Source organism: Astatotilapia calliptera, chromosome 20 (assembly GCF_964374335.1).
Source record: "Astatotilapia calliptera chromosome 20, fAstCal68.1, whole genome shotgun sequence".
NCBI lineage: Eukaryota > Metazoa > Chordata > Actinopteri > Cichliformes > Cichlidae > Astatotilapia > Astatotilapia calliptera.
In genome coordinates this window covers 34,420,333-34,435,466 of record NC_137441.1, presented here as the reverse complement: position 1 = coordinate 34,435,466, position 15,134 = coordinate 34,420,333, and the positions used below count along the sequence as shown (strand labels likewise).

General features: G+C 40.6%; 1 protein-coding gene across 4 annotated transcripts in view; it reads right to left on the bottom strand.

The window, feature by feature from the left end:
* Nucleotides 1–1,043: 1,043 nt before the first annotated feature.
* The window catches only part of scn8aa (sodium channel, voltage gated, type VIII, alpha subunit a), a 39,674-nt gene continuing 25,583 nt past the window's right edge, over nucleotides 1,044–15,134 (bottom strand). For all 4 annotated transcript variants that reach the window (XM_026153111.2, XM_026153113.2, XM_026153109.2 and 1 more), the window contains exons 18-24: nucleotides 14,007–14,129; nucleotides 8,085–8,369; nucleotides 7,664–7,717; nucleotides 7,072–7,209; nucleotides 6,879–6,983; nucleotides 6,506–6,776; nucleotides 1,044–6,383 (exon numbers count right to left, since the gene is read on the bottom strand). In XM_026153111.2, coding sequence (XP_026008896.2) covers nucleotides 5,227–6,383; nucleotides 6,506–6,776; nucleotides 6,879–6,983; nucleotides 7,072–7,209; nucleotides 7,664–7,717; nucleotides 8,085–8,369; nucleotides 14,007–14,129 — 2,133 coding nt within the window. In that variant the 3' untranslated portion in view covers nucleotides 1,044–5,226. The remainder of the gene's footprint in view (nucleotides 6,384–6,505; nucleotides 6,777–6,878; nucleotides 6,984–7,071; nucleotides 7,210–7,663; nucleotides 7,718–8,084; nucleotides 8,370–14,006; nucleotides 14,130–15,134) is intronic.

Sequence of the window (15,134 nt, the reverse complement as noted above, 5' to 3'; positions counted from 1 at the left end):
TGCCTTTATTATAGTGTGATTTTTTTTGTTTCGCGGGGGAGCCAGTGTGACCAGGCTGCTCACGGAGGCATTGGGCCAAATTAGGAGCGCGCTGCTGAGTCAGCCTCGACTGCTGCATTAATTTATCTGCACTGCAGTGCTCCAGCACCTCCCATCTCCCTTTTCTGGCTCCCTCCTCTTCCCCTCTCTCTCTCTCTTCCTCTCTCTCACAGTCTGCCCTGGTGTATGTGGTAATGCAGCGTTTAGAAGAGAAAGAGCTGGAGGATTGTCAGCGATAACAAGATTTTGTAAAAATGCATATGCGCACGTAAAAGACCAAAAAACAGGGGAAAAGGGAGGGTGAGTCCGAGGAAGTGCGGGGGAGAAAGAGAGAGGGAGGGAGGGGGATGCTTAAAGTGAAGAGTCCACGTGACTTGGAGGAGCTGGGAACCAGCAAGACGGAATTTTGTAACGTGACAAAAAAAAAGGGAAAAAAGAGCAGAGGGAGGTTCTCCACGGAGAACTGGCCATCTTTTCAGTGTGAGGACAACTCAAAGCATCATTTACATAGCCTCCACCTCCACCTGCTCCATACAGTGTTTTCTCTCGTCTGTCTAACTAATGGGAAACACAAACATGATCAATATCCCCCTGGCGTGCCTTTCTCATGCGGTATACTGTGAGGTTGTGGGGTGGAGCCTTTGATATCATACCTCTGGGCGATTTACTTTATAGTGGACCACAAATAAGAGCGTCACCGCACAAATGGACTACATAATGATGGGGCTATAGTCCATCTTCTGCCTGCAAGGGGGTGTTGACACGGGCTCTTAACAAACTCAATAAGTCCATTACGTTTGAAAGGCTGCCTTTCAAGAAGCCAGCTCCATTTCACAGGATGCTCTGCGATTCTCCTCCATCCATACCCAGCACCACAAAAGTAAACTACACAAAATGGTGACCACATGAAGTGCACACAGTGAATGTGAAAGGAAGTCAGACATGGCACTCTAGTCAAAAAGAAATAAACGTCTCATTTAGAAACAACAACAGCACAGGAGGTGTAACTGGAAGGCTGCTTTATTGGTAATAAAAAGGTTCGTGCTCAAATGAAGACAATCTTTCATATATTCTTACCAAGAGTCCAAGTGGTTGTGCAACACACCATCATATTGTACTGTATAACCTCTTTTATCACGGTGTCAAATGATAACAACAGTTTGAAAAGCACTTTTTTTAATTTTTCAGCAAAAAAAAGGAAGAAAAAAAAACGCCCATAATAAACCATGCTTTAAAAAAAAAAAGAATGAGTCCTATAATCAAATATTGATACAAAAATAAATTTCAGATGGAAACAGAAATATATAGAAGAAAGAAAACCAAAATATAGAAGGCAAGCTGCTTTTTCACAAGCCAAGTGGGTGACACACATAGCACTAAGAACAGGACTTTTTTTTTTGAGTTAGCTGTTTTTCTGTTAACATCACACACTGTTGAATATTAAGATGAAGTGGGGTGTCTGGATCATCCTCTGGCAGTATTTCTAAGCCGACATCCCTGATTAATGTTGTGCTCACCCCCCAAAACCTCCTACCCTCCACAGTTTCGAAATATGTTTTGGTTTCTTTCTCTCTCTCGCTCTCTTTAACATTTTTTTTCAGTGTGGCATTGACATCCAAATTTGCAGAAAAAGCAGAAAAAAGGCACATGCCATAGAGTGGAACACTAGAAAGAAACCATTCAACGAAAATAACGTGAGAATGAGAAGCAAGTACGCGACTCTGTGTGTTGAGCTGCAATGGCACTGATGTGTGGGCATGTGAGGAAAACATTTTTTTAAAAAGTCCCCGTGGTAGGAATTGTCTCAGGGTGCGTGAGGCAGTCAGTCACACCAGCTGACGTCCTTCTTGGAAGAGATCACCGGTGATGTTGGTGGGCAGTGAGGAAAAGTCACCTTCGTGTGTCTGTGACTGTGGGTGCGTCCTGTATACTCTGACCGTGAGAGATATGACAGTTAAGTGAGAAATGTGCTGGTAACATTATCCGTTTGTCATGTTTAGGCTACATCCAGTAACATCGCACATGAGATATTCCCCAACATAGAAGGGTGCTGGAAACAACCAGTTTTAGACATCCACTGAACGTGTTGCACATAAATTAAATGTGACAAACAGTGTTCTTCTGTTTTACGTATATACATATAGACATATATGTATACATGTATATATCTTTTGTATTATATAATATCTATATTTCATTCAATTTCCGTCAACAAAGTGAAAAGTGTCTCAAAAAATCCAAAAGGTAACAAATGTGACAAAGGGCATAGCTGGAAGCCATTCTATATTGTTGTTATTATTCTCTTTTTTTTTCGATTATTAGTAGTAACATTTTTAAAATTCCGTATTTACAAAAAAACACAACAAAGCATGCCGATAAAATAAAAGAATATAATACAATATTTATAGTTTCTCTCAAAAAGTTCATTCTTTTTCAGCGATTGTGCCATTTACATCAGAGCCTGCACTGTACATATATATGTTTTTGTGTTCTTTTTATTTTTTGTCTTTTTTCGTTTTGCTCGTTTTTCTTTGTTTTTCTTTTTTCTTTTTTCAAGTGTGAATGCATCATTCTAAAACATTACATCCAAGATGAGCATGGGTAAATCTGATGACGTTACCTACACCTCCTGTGGTTCTCGTTGGGAATGTATTTGGTTTCAGTGTGCAGCAGCCAAACTGATTCAGAGACCTCATATTGTAAACAGACCTCAGTCATTGTTGTACAGGGGATTCTGGTATAGGCAGTGTTAAACACACCAAATGGCATTAGTGGTGTGATGATGGATGCCGGATTTAAGTCCGGTCATCCACTTATAAATAGGACCATCACTCCTGTGTAGAAAACAAATGGCAGAACACCTATGGAGGCAGTTGCGTCTTGTCTAGAAACAGACAAAGCCTCAGTTTTTTGTCTTTGTTTTTTTTTTTTGTTTGTTTGTTTTTTAATATGAAAAACACCCACAAAGCTTATTATACAACATAACTGCGTCGATGAGAGGCCTGCTGATGTATTTTTTCGGCGAGTGTTAGCCCTCCTAACTCCATTCCTGGCTAATTACTTCTGAAGCAGGTGACAGCGTTTTGAAAGGCTGCAAATATGTGAAAAGATGGTGCGAGTCTGGGTCCAACACCACACAGTGTTTTGAGAGGTCCCACAAAAGCACATTGATACACTGACAAACATGGGACTTTCAGCACTCCGACTCAGACCAAAGCACTACTCTGTTCATCTGCATTCATCTTCTCATGGCAGTCAGTCTTTAACTCTGAAGGGAAGATCTCGAACTATTTATTGGTCCACCGTTATCTGGTGACGCTTATCACACAGCAACCTCCCTGAAATACCAAACAGCATCCATTCAACACTACAGCTGAAAACCTTAAGCCCTATCGCTATCCACCTTACTTATACGCTGGGCGTGTCCTGGTGATAATTCTGCTGCTAACTCTGAGGTATCAGATGGCCAGTGTCATTCCCACTGATAAAAGCCATTAAAAGGACCTCAGAGAAGGACTTCAAGGCTTTTTCCTGAAGCTGGCAACTCAACATGTTTGAAAAGCACTGCCTAAGAAATCATTCACTGGGAAATTCTGAATCAGTAAAAGTGTTCAATGTTTTTACCCAAACAATTTTGAGTTCTCCCACTAGCCCTATACACTCACACACACAAAATAAAAGAACCAACGGGAAAGAAAAAACTAAAACCACAACCATATTTCTGTCCCCTCTGCAGGAACTACAGCAGTAAAGGGAACACCAACTGATGCACGAGCACTAGTGCCATATATGGATTCCTTGGCGTGAAACATCACCTCCTCTTGCTGCCCTAATAAGGACCACAGGAAACAACAAAAGTGACTCCATGGTGAGTAAACAAAGAGATGTATGCCCCAGATTTGGCCCTCTAAATCTGTGCAGCCTCAACATGAGGATATTCTGCTTCATAATACTCTTTATTGTTGATAAACATCCAAAGCGGCAAAAAAACGCTTCGACTTCGTGTTGTTGGCTGATCCGACTGAGACTTTGCATCTGAGTACTTACATCTTTCATTCACATTAAAAACAAAAATAATTAGGAGCTGAATCAGAAGATCTGTCAGTTCAAAAAGGAAAACTAGTGAAGGGTGACAGGGATCATAGGAATATCATTCCCCCAATACTCTTTGTTTTCCATCTAAAGTTCTTGTAATTTCCCGCGTGGACAGCCTCTAACTTGTAGTCAAGCCACTGCAGTGGTCTGAGAATTAGTGTCTTGTGGACTATGATTACTCATGCATGATTCCTGGTCAAAACATGCCTTCATGCAAGTCATTTCTATGCATTGAACGAGCACAATAATTATTATTTATCTGGAACTCGGTCTGAGCAAGTCTCCTTCAGCCCAAGTCAAAACGATGACTAATGACCCCTACCCAGTGAGTGTGAAAGCCCATGTAGAAAACGTCTTTTTCAATGTCAGTATAACAAAGAGAAGATGGAAAGACCAGTGACATGGGCTAAATGTTATCTTTTTTTTCTTTCCTTTTTTTTTTTTTTGCTGCTCAAATAATGTAAAGATGCAAGTATACTCGGCACAAACAAACAAAAATCTTTGTCTACGGTTCTGGGTTCCCCCTCCCTCACTAGTGTTTCTTTCAAAGCTAAACTTGCTTGGTTGATCACTGTTTTCTCCTCGATAAAGATGGTAAACTCAGCATTTAAGACCCTCCTTTAGACTGCTAATACAGTTCTCTTGGGATCGGCATGATCCAGTCCCGCAGCAAAGCTCCGGGTTCCACACTCGGTGGTGGCAGGTATTTCGCAATTGTCCAATAATCTTGCAGAGATTTCTGTACCTTGGCAGTTGGTCCCCAAAGAAATAGTGTGCCAATGGCCAGCACACTGTGAGTTACTGTTTTTCAGCATTGTTTTTTTTAATTCCTCATTTCTATGAGCTTGGTCTCAATGCAGAAAAAGTTCAGCAGTAAACTGATTGTGTTTGGTTCAGCTGTCTTTGACGACATAGGAAACCACATTGCCTCAGCAGTATTTGAATATGTAAACATTTTTTTTTTTTGTTGGGTTTTTTTTTTTTGTTATATTTCTCTTGCTTGCAAATGATCATCACTTTTTTGACATTTGTTGGGTTCAGGCTCAGAGTCTCATCTGACTGTGTTTATTGGGTTTTAAGAGTCACTGAATCCTAACACTTGGATTCCCACTCATCTTTTTGGTTTTTGTCCTTCTCTTTCCTGGCCCACTCCTCCTTGTTATCATCCTGTTTCTCCTTTTCGGGTTTGGTCACGCTGTCATAAGACGGCAGAGAGGCTGTGGATGGTGTGCTCTCCTTCTTCTCCTGATTGGTCCCACCGTTCTCCAGCTTATTGTTAGCAAAAATGCGCTTGAAGATGATGCCGCGCCTGATGAGGTGAGCGCGGTAGGCATTCTGGATAGTTCTGGCAGAGACATCCTCCTGTTTGCGGCGGAGGGTGGTGGTGATGGGTTCATACGACACTTTGGAGGGGTTGGCTGCCACGAAACGCTCCTCCATCTGCTGCCTCAGCATGTCCAACTCACCGCTGTCACCCAGCACACGCTTTGTGAAGGCAAACAAGATGTCCAGGCAGTGTATGCGATCGCCACTCACCATGGGCATGTCCATGGCAATTAGTTCTATAGTGTTGGGCTTTGGCACACGAAGTGGGTGCTCCAAAGCATCGGCAAAGTCAGGTAGCTTGGCAAAAGAAATGAACTGAGAGGCAGTGGGATCGAACTTCTCCCAGATCTCATAGAAGGTCTCAAAGTCGTCCTCGCTGAGGGGATCAGCACTTTCCTCTGTAGCCACGCTGAAGTTCTCCAGGATGATGGCGATGTACATGTTAACCACAATCAGGAAAGATATGATGATATACATGACAAAAAAGAAGATCCCCACTGACGGGTTACCACAGTCACCTTTCACTGAAGTCCCAGGGTTCTCCAAGTTGGGATCACAGTCTGGCGGGTAGTTGAGGATCGGCAGTAGCAAGCCATCCCAGCCAGCCGATGTGGTGATCATGAACAGGATGATCATGCTGTTGCCAAAGGTCTCAAAGTTGTACAAGTCATCAATCCCCGCTCCATGTTTTACGTAGCCAAAGTTAGACATGCCAAATATGGAGAAGATGAACATGACGAGGAAGAGCAGTAGGCCAATATTGAAAAGAGCTGGCAGTGACATCATCAAAGCAAAGAGTAAAGTCCGGATGCCCTTTGCTCCTTTGATCAGACGAAGAATACGGCCAATGCGAGCCAACCTGATTACCCTAAACAAGGTCGGTGACACAAAGTACTTCTCAATAAGGTCAGCCAGGAACATACCTGAGAAAAAGGAAAAGGGGAAAAAAGGAAGAAAGGAAGAGAGTATAATCAGTATTTAACTTCTTGAGGTGATATTTCTAAATCATGTGCTCTCTACTTCATCTTTCATGTCTCTCACTCACCAACAATGGACAGGATGACCACCACAACGTCAAAGATATTCCAGCCGTTGGTGAAGTAATAGTGGCGGAGCGCAAAAAGCTTCAGCAAGAACTCCGTGGTAAAGATTACAATAAAGATGAAGTTGACCCAGTAGAGGACGATCTCGGTTTCATCTGACTGATCGTCCGTTTCCACCATCATGGTGACCATGTTGAGGCAGATTAGTATCATGATGGAGATGTCAAAGACTTGCTGCGTCACAAAGTCAAACACCATCCCTTGGATTTTATTCTAAATGGTCAGAGGACAAGGAGATAGACATATAATCAGGTTTTAGCCAAACATGTTATATGCTGAATAAGCTAACACATTTGTCTAATGAAAAAATACTACCTGCGGTCGAGGAATAGGTTTCTGTGGCTTTTTGGATCCCAGTTTTTTCATGGCGTTGTAGTACTTCTTCTGTTCCTCTGTCATGAAGATGTCCTGACCTCCAAAGTAAAGGGACAAAGACAGATTTGGTTATAATCATATCCCAACAAAATGGAAACTCGCTGTACAAAACAGGAAATTAAAATTTTCTTATCTTTTTCTTTTGCTGGTTGAAGTTGTCAATGATCACACCAATGAAGAGGTTCAGGGTAAAGAAGGAGCCAAATATGATGAAGACAACAAAGTAGATGTACATGTAGATATTGACTTCATAGTCAGGCTGTTTCTCCACCTTGGAGAAAGGAAATCATGTGTGAAAGCAGTTTTGTATTTTATTAACACAACATGTAAAGGAACAGTTTAAGACCATCTTGCCAAGAGTTAAAGGAAGAGTTACAATTTAATTCTCCAAATTCACTATCAAGACTGGAAACAAGAAATAGATCGGGTGGCTCCGCCCAAAGGTAATGAAATCTGCCTCTCAGCACTTCTAAATACTAATAATAAACAGTAATTTATTTTATGTAAGAAACATAAAAACTGAAATCATCATTTCATGGAATTGGGCTATTTCCCCTAAAAAGTTATAATTTTTTTGCCACTTTATCACAATTCAGCAGAAGGTTTTTAGCCAAAATGTAACAAATTAAATAAACAAAATGTTGAACTACTTTTTTAAGAGCAATTTGCACACTTGCACAAAGTTATGTATCCCAAATTAGACTCAGACAGATATATAGATATACCTCTCTTGAATCCACAGCTGCATACATAATGTCCATCCACCCTTTGAATGTGGCCTTTTAAAAAGAGAGACATGGTTAAATATTTTTGCATAAACTAAGAAAATAATAAAAAGAAAATTATAAATTGCAATCATGGCAAACCGAAACTGAAGTACATCCTGTGGTACAGCTTGTGCACAGAAAGAAGCGAGTGAACAAAGAAAAAAGGTATATGAAGAGACGAGCCAATATACACCATGAATATGAACAACAGGCATCATAGTACTGTGAAAAGCAAAAAACAAATGGATTGTGAAGTAACAACAGATCTTTAAGTGTAGAACACGAAGAAACACAAAAAATGAAAGTAAATGAGAAAGGGGAAAAAAGGCGGAAGAAAAAGGAAATGGATTCTGTGAGCGACTAGGTGTGATGCTCTCACCACTTGCAGCAGCGCAAGATAGCCGGCGCCCACATTGTCAAAGTTGATTTTGACATTCTTCCACCTGACCTCAGAATAGTTTTGGTTAATGAGTTCGAAGCACTGGGTCTTGTTGTCGACCACGCTGGTGGGAAAATATTCCTCGGATGTCTCATTGAAACAGTAGTAGTACTTGCCCGCAAAGAGATTGACCCCCATGATACTGAAAATCAGCCAAAAGATGAGGCAAACCAGCAACACATTCATAATGGAAGGGATGGCACCCACCAAGGCGTTGACTACCACCTAGACCAGACCAGGGGAGACAGGACATGACAATGTCAGAACCGTAATAACGAACACACATCACTCCACCCCTGTGACGCTACATATTGTTATGGCTTTACAGGTAAAATTCAACCATTTGATACAGGTGTGTTAAGAGGAGCTGTGAAATTCCACTATGGCTTCATGTAGATGAAAACACAGCACTGTGTGGTGCATACTGAAGTGTGGGCAATTACTAAGAAGGAGAGTTGTATCAGTCCCAGCCTAATTAGAGCAGCACTGATGCGACTCTGATATGCTCTTTGATCTGCTAAAGCATGCAGCTAGAGCTGCTTAAGGGACACTCAAGCACACACACACACACACACACACACACACACACACACACACACACACACACACACACACACACTATAGCTCTATAGTGCCACCCATATAAATACCTTTAAGAGTCGTATGTTTATGATAAAAATGGTACATTTTTAAAAATAAAAGTCATTTTTATTTTTGATGTTATCATTTTTACTATTTTGCACATGGCTTTCACATGTGATGTGGATGCATTTATTAAAACAAAACCAGATTGTAAGTTAATATCTGCAAGTAATGGTAGCATGTTAATTTGGCTTGACTATTTATACACTACAGTATATTTGGTTCTATTAGGTTGTAAATAGGTAATAGGCATCCGCACACAAACACATGTTCCAAGGCACCAACCTTACAAATATATTTTAGAATTGCATATTTACAGTATAAATGGTACTTAAAAAATAAAAACCAATTTTATTTTTATAATGATCTTTTCTCATATTTAGTACGTGACATGTACATGACTTTCACATGTGATGTCTAGTATTAAACTACCACAGTATGGCAGAAAATGTTATAACAGTTACTATAAATAAAAGTCATTTAATGTCTGTAAGTGACTGTAACATGTTGATCTGGCTTGACTATTTATACACTACAATATATTTGGTTCTGTTAGGTTGTAGATCGGTAATAGGCATCCAAACACAAACACATGTTCTAAGGCACCAACCATACAAATATATTTAAGAATCGCATATTTACGATATACATGGTACTTTAAAAAAAAAATCACTATAAAAAGCCACTTTTTTAATATGATAGTTTCTATTATTTGGTGCATGGCATGACTTTTACACGTGGAGTATTAAACAACCACATTATGGCAGAATTTTCAATGACAGTTTCTATATTAAAAAACACAAGTTAAGTAAGTTAATTTCTTAAAGTGACTGTTACATTTTAATTAGACTATTTATACACTGCAATATATTTGGTCCTATTAGGTTGTAGGTAGCACTCACAAGCACCCACACATACACATAAACACACTTCCCAAGGTTTATCTCTGTTAAGACTCACAAAATTGCCAAGTGTTCCTGTTATTATTTTACATGTACGTAAATTAATTTTTTATATCAATTTACAAAAAACTAATAAAGATCAAATAATAAAAGAAAAATTTGACAGTTTTGCAAGTGTGAAATACAATTTCCTGAAAAGTTGATTCTGTTCATCTGGACGTAGCGTTTTCATTTGGAGAAATCTTTTGTCACTCATCCAAATGACCTATACAGGTCAAACTTATAAAGAGTACACTCGCATAATGACTGAAACTAGCACCACTGACAAACAATGGGCTGTGAGGTCAATGATCGTTGTTGATCGATGGTCATGACAATATGCATTGATCAAGAAACTGACCTCACAGGCCATTCTTCGCCAGTGGTTCTAGTTTCAGTCGTTGTGCAAATGTACTCTTTATAAGGTTGGGGAAACCTGCAGTTAGCTAAGGCTGAAGAAGTCACTTGGATGAGTGACAAAACATTTCTCCAACTGAAAACGCTACGTCCAGATTAACAGAATCAACTTTTTGGGATTTGCTTACCTGGATGAGCATGCATCAATACAATCCGCAATATTTTTGACTACTTGATGTGTGTAAGTTTACATCAAAGAGCTTTGGTTGTCAGTAAAAAAAATTAAAGTGTTTTAATGCCATAGCATTATGAAGTGTCCCCTATTACCACCCCAACCGTAGACAGTCAATATTTCTAATACAGCTTACTTTTGTTCCCACAACTAGCCCATTAAATAATATAACATTATAGCAGTAATACATTTTTCCCACCACCACCCCAAAATCTAGCAATCAAATCCAATATCCAATGTATTTGTCATTGCCAGTACTAAGCTCAGCACATAGTGAACCGCTCACTACCAGTGTTAGGCAGGCCGACCAGCAGCTCTCAGGCAGACAGCTGAGCATGCATGTCTTTGGCAGACTCGTTTTGTGGAGCCATATTCCCTCCTCATTGCAAACAGATAGGGAGGAGCTCTAGAGCAGGATTCTCTCAGCGTGTGCACGACCTTCACCCGCTGACTTGAGCTGAATCAGCGGGGATGCAAAGGGTACACTATTCAAATATTGTTTTTTATTGTTAAATGCAAACTGATAAAAAACAACAAGAGTTTTTCAAGTAACATTAAAGGACTAAAAGGCATGCAATTCACAAAATACCAGATTTCCCTTCACAGTGGCGCCAATGCACGTGCTGAGAGAATGACTCTTTTTGATTGAGCTAAGAAACAATTTAACCGCTCCCAAAAATTCAATGTTTTGAAAAAAAAAAAAAAAGAATTAGGCCATGCTGTGTGGAAAGCATTCTCAAAAGAGGGAAAATGGCTTTCAAAAATGCAAAATACATGCGTGTTACATGGCATTGTGCAATCTCAAGAACTGCTCAAATCAATACATAAATAAACAGAGAAGTGTGTGGATAGAGAGATAGCAGCTAAAGAGATCAAGGCTGAAACCATTATGATATGTGGAAAGCATCTACAGCCTAATGTAGCAGAGGTGAACGACCATAGCTTGACCATAGTGTATGCAGGAAATTAATGTCAATGGGGTTCAGAGGTTACATACAAAGACCCCATAACATTTAAGGCTAGAAAAGCTAGAAAAGCTAAATCTGCCAGGTTACTACAACTTCAACTTTAGTGGATTTGTAAAGAAAAAAGGGCATGTACTGAAGCTGCATTCCTGTGAAATGCATTTGTCAAAAAGCTGGAACTGAAATTGCAGGGCAGAATTACGAAAAAAAAAGAGAGCCAAGTACAAGGTCAGAGCCATTGCGTGTTAGGTAGTGCAATGCATTTCACTGTAGCTTCACTGCTCACTCGGATCGGCTCAGTTGCATCAGGACTCAGCCAGTGACTGTTTTTTTAAAAGATGTAATTGTTATAACTCCCCATAATCTCCTGTATTTGGTGTCATCTCTCTATTCATTTGATTCTCTATTCATTTATTTATTGTTTTGACCTCAATTTTTTTTCATTTCCAGTTCAAACAAAATGGTAACTCGATTGATGAACATAGACATTATCGTAAAAAACTGATACAGCAGGATTAAATTCCTCAAGTTTGTTTCCTTTCACATTACTGGGCCACCCTCACCTCTCTTACCACATACTCCCAGTGAATGAGTTAATTCATAGGGGCATTGGTTTTGGCAGCCGTTCACTATATTTAGGCAAATGTGCCAAACCCAAAAATGACAACTTATCTTTGTGCAGCTCAAACTCAAACTGCACAATTAAACCAAAGAAATTTCAGTGAAACGTTTATGACAACATCCATAAAGCCTATCCAGGGCCTAAAAGCGCTGATGTCTGCTCTTGTGCAACGGCATCATATTTTAGTCGCTGGATATGTAGTATGAATGAAATTTCACTACGAGTCAAATTTGAAGATTGAATCCACTTATGGTCAATCTGCCCTTAAAATAACCACCTAGGCCTTTTGTCTTTTATCTGCTGGTCTGTCATTTTTGGGACATGCTTAAGAAGGACGACACATTGTCTGTCTAGGGTTGAGAGTGTTGCTCGAACGCTGTAGTGCTAGCGAACCAACGGGGTACCGTCCACCCAGAACTCAAAGTCAGAGTTTAACTGGGCCTGTTGTTGCCTCCCAGTTTCACTTCCTGTGGGAGTGGAAGGCAACAGAAAGCTAGGGCCTGCTGTATGCGCTACAGAATGCGGTGCCATGACATGACAGCAGTAATGCCTTGTGTGAAATGGCAGCCTAACATATTTGCAAAGCTTCTGCCTGCATTCCCAAAGGAAGGCATTAAGACTCGTTATACATACATTAATATGCACCGTTTTGAGAAGCATTTGCATTAAGAAGCTGCCACCAGAATGAACTGTTAGCAGATCGTTTACTTTAACAGTAGAACTCAAAGTGCTGACACTGGCAGAAGCTTAACAAATACTTTCCTCCCAAAGCCACAGCACTGTGAGTGTGTGGTTTCTGTCTCAGTCCCTGATGCAGAAAGATCCTGGACAAGCAAGAGAGAGTGTGGTGACCCTCCAGCAGTCTGGCCCAGCTGAACCGGGTCGAGGTGGAGTGAGTAGTGAAGGGGTAAGGGTGCGAAGGAAGGGGAGAAGGGGGGAGGAAAGGTGGGTGCTGCACAGTGCCGCATATGTGGGGCTGAGGAAAAGGTGGGGAGAGTCTGAGGTGAAGAGGAGAAGCTCAAACTAGAAGACAAGGCAACCAGTCCCAGTATAAAGAGAGGTAAAGACGAATGAGATCAGGAGACAGAGAGAGTAAGAAAGAGAAAGCGACAGAAGGGACTACGGGTGACAACAACCAGGTGCAACCTACTACTACCGCCAGTCACAAAGATGACCAATCAGATCTTTGTATCATAGGAAGAGACAGCCCAAGCAACCAGAGGTACTGTAGCAGCAAATAATTTCTGCTCTGCAAACCGACTCAGTTTGTTCTTACAAATAAGACACGCTCCTCTGAGCGGTTGTTTGGCAGTCGTCCTGCACACTGAGTTTTTGGTGTGACTGGTTAGGCAGAGATTTTGGTGTCCCGCAGCTCCTCGGTTCCTGCTGGTTGTTCTCGATGCCAGATGCATTGAGGGATGGTGTGAGCTGAGGAAGAGGGGAGGTTATGGGAGCAAGAGGGAGCGGGGCATGTGGAGGGGAGAGGGGTTCTCAATTGAAAGCAGTGGTTGAGAATCAGGCCAAATGAACAGCTAATTGTTGATTTGAATGCTCTATGAGATGGCATGTAAGTCTGGTTAGCTTTGACCAATTTGGCATTCACTTTGGCCAATCAAGAAGAAACAAAGTAAAATGAAGTCATCGGAAATTGCAATTTGTCACTCGTGTGATGAGGCAGCTTTGTGAATAAGATTTCAGTTGCTCTTTGGGCAATTTTAATGATGAAACAAATCAATTTATGCTTTTTTTCTTTTTCTTTTTTTGGTTGCTGTTGTTAAAGAAATTCAATTGAAATACACGTTATTCTACTAGTAATACAACTTTAGTGTTACTTTACTCAATCTCCCAGCTGCATCATGACTTCTTATTTCGCTCTAACAAAGGCATGGTACAGGATTGCGCATGGAAGGGTGACTTTTTGGATTTCATTTCCTGTTCTTTTAAAAAAAACAATCTCCCAATATTTTGGAGGTTTTTTTTAATTTGTTTTGTTTTTTGTTTTTGTTTTTTTGTCTTCTTAGTTTGCTTTTAGATCAGTTCTAGCATGCTTTAAACTGTTGAATGGGCATGCGGAAGGATCAGCTGCTTAGCTTTGGATCTTACCCTCATCCCTTCAAAACGTGACAAGGCTCTGAGGGGTCTCAAGGCCCTTAGTGTCCTGAGTGATTTAATGGGCCCTAGATCGGAGTAGCCCAGCGCATTAGCTACAAGGCTGACTATAGACACCTACACAAAAACAGAGAAGCAAAAGAGGTTCCAAACTGTTAGAAGTGAGAATATTCACTAGGGAAGAGAGACGGCCCTGGTATAGGCGGAGAGTTGCTTGACATACACACATAAATCTATGCATGTATATGCATGTATAATATTGCATTTATACATGTATATACACTGAGAGAGAAGATCAGTGTTTAGTATAGGTTTTATGTGCGTAGTATTTTTAGAAGCAGTAGGCCAGAGGGATTGTTTGTTATTTTTGGGCAGTTGACGAGATGTGAAAAGTCCTTTGTACCTGCAAAGAAATTTGTGGTTGAGAGAGAGAGAGAGGAGGTAGAGACATAAGACTCAAATAGAGGGTCAATTAGACAGAAAAGAGTGCTACATGATCTAGTAAAGATACAAGCGAAGGGACTGGAAGAGCAGAGGAAGAGGATTTGGGGAGGGAGGGAAGGAGAGAGGTTATCCTGTTAAAAACCCAACAGACTTGAGAGCCTTACCCTTGCCCCTCTAACACTGTCTCTCCATGTCGCTCTTGGGCTGAGGCATAAAATCCCATATAATTTAAGACAGACAAACTAACGGAACCTAAGAGAAAGAATACAAGTGAACATGTACAAGTGTGTCATTTTACCATTTTCTTTCTCAGACATCAAATCATATTTGCTACACAGCATTTAGAGTCATAAAGGAGAGCCACAGTCACACGAAACACACACAAGAAACAGGGATGGAGGTTAAGGGCACATCAGATATAGTTATTAGCACTGGATGGCACTGAAAGGACAAAAATACACAGAGTACAGTCGAGTTACACACAGTTAACAATGGTTAACAATAACGGCACACAACCTCAAAGGAACTGGTGAGGGCCCTTATTGTGCCCAGCAGCAGTCAGGAAGAGATCGCCACAGCTGAAGAGCAATTAATCCTCAAGTTAACTAACTACTTCACAAAACTGTGCGCACATGCTCAGCAGTGGTAAATGTACAGAACTCTTATCGTAGCAATAAA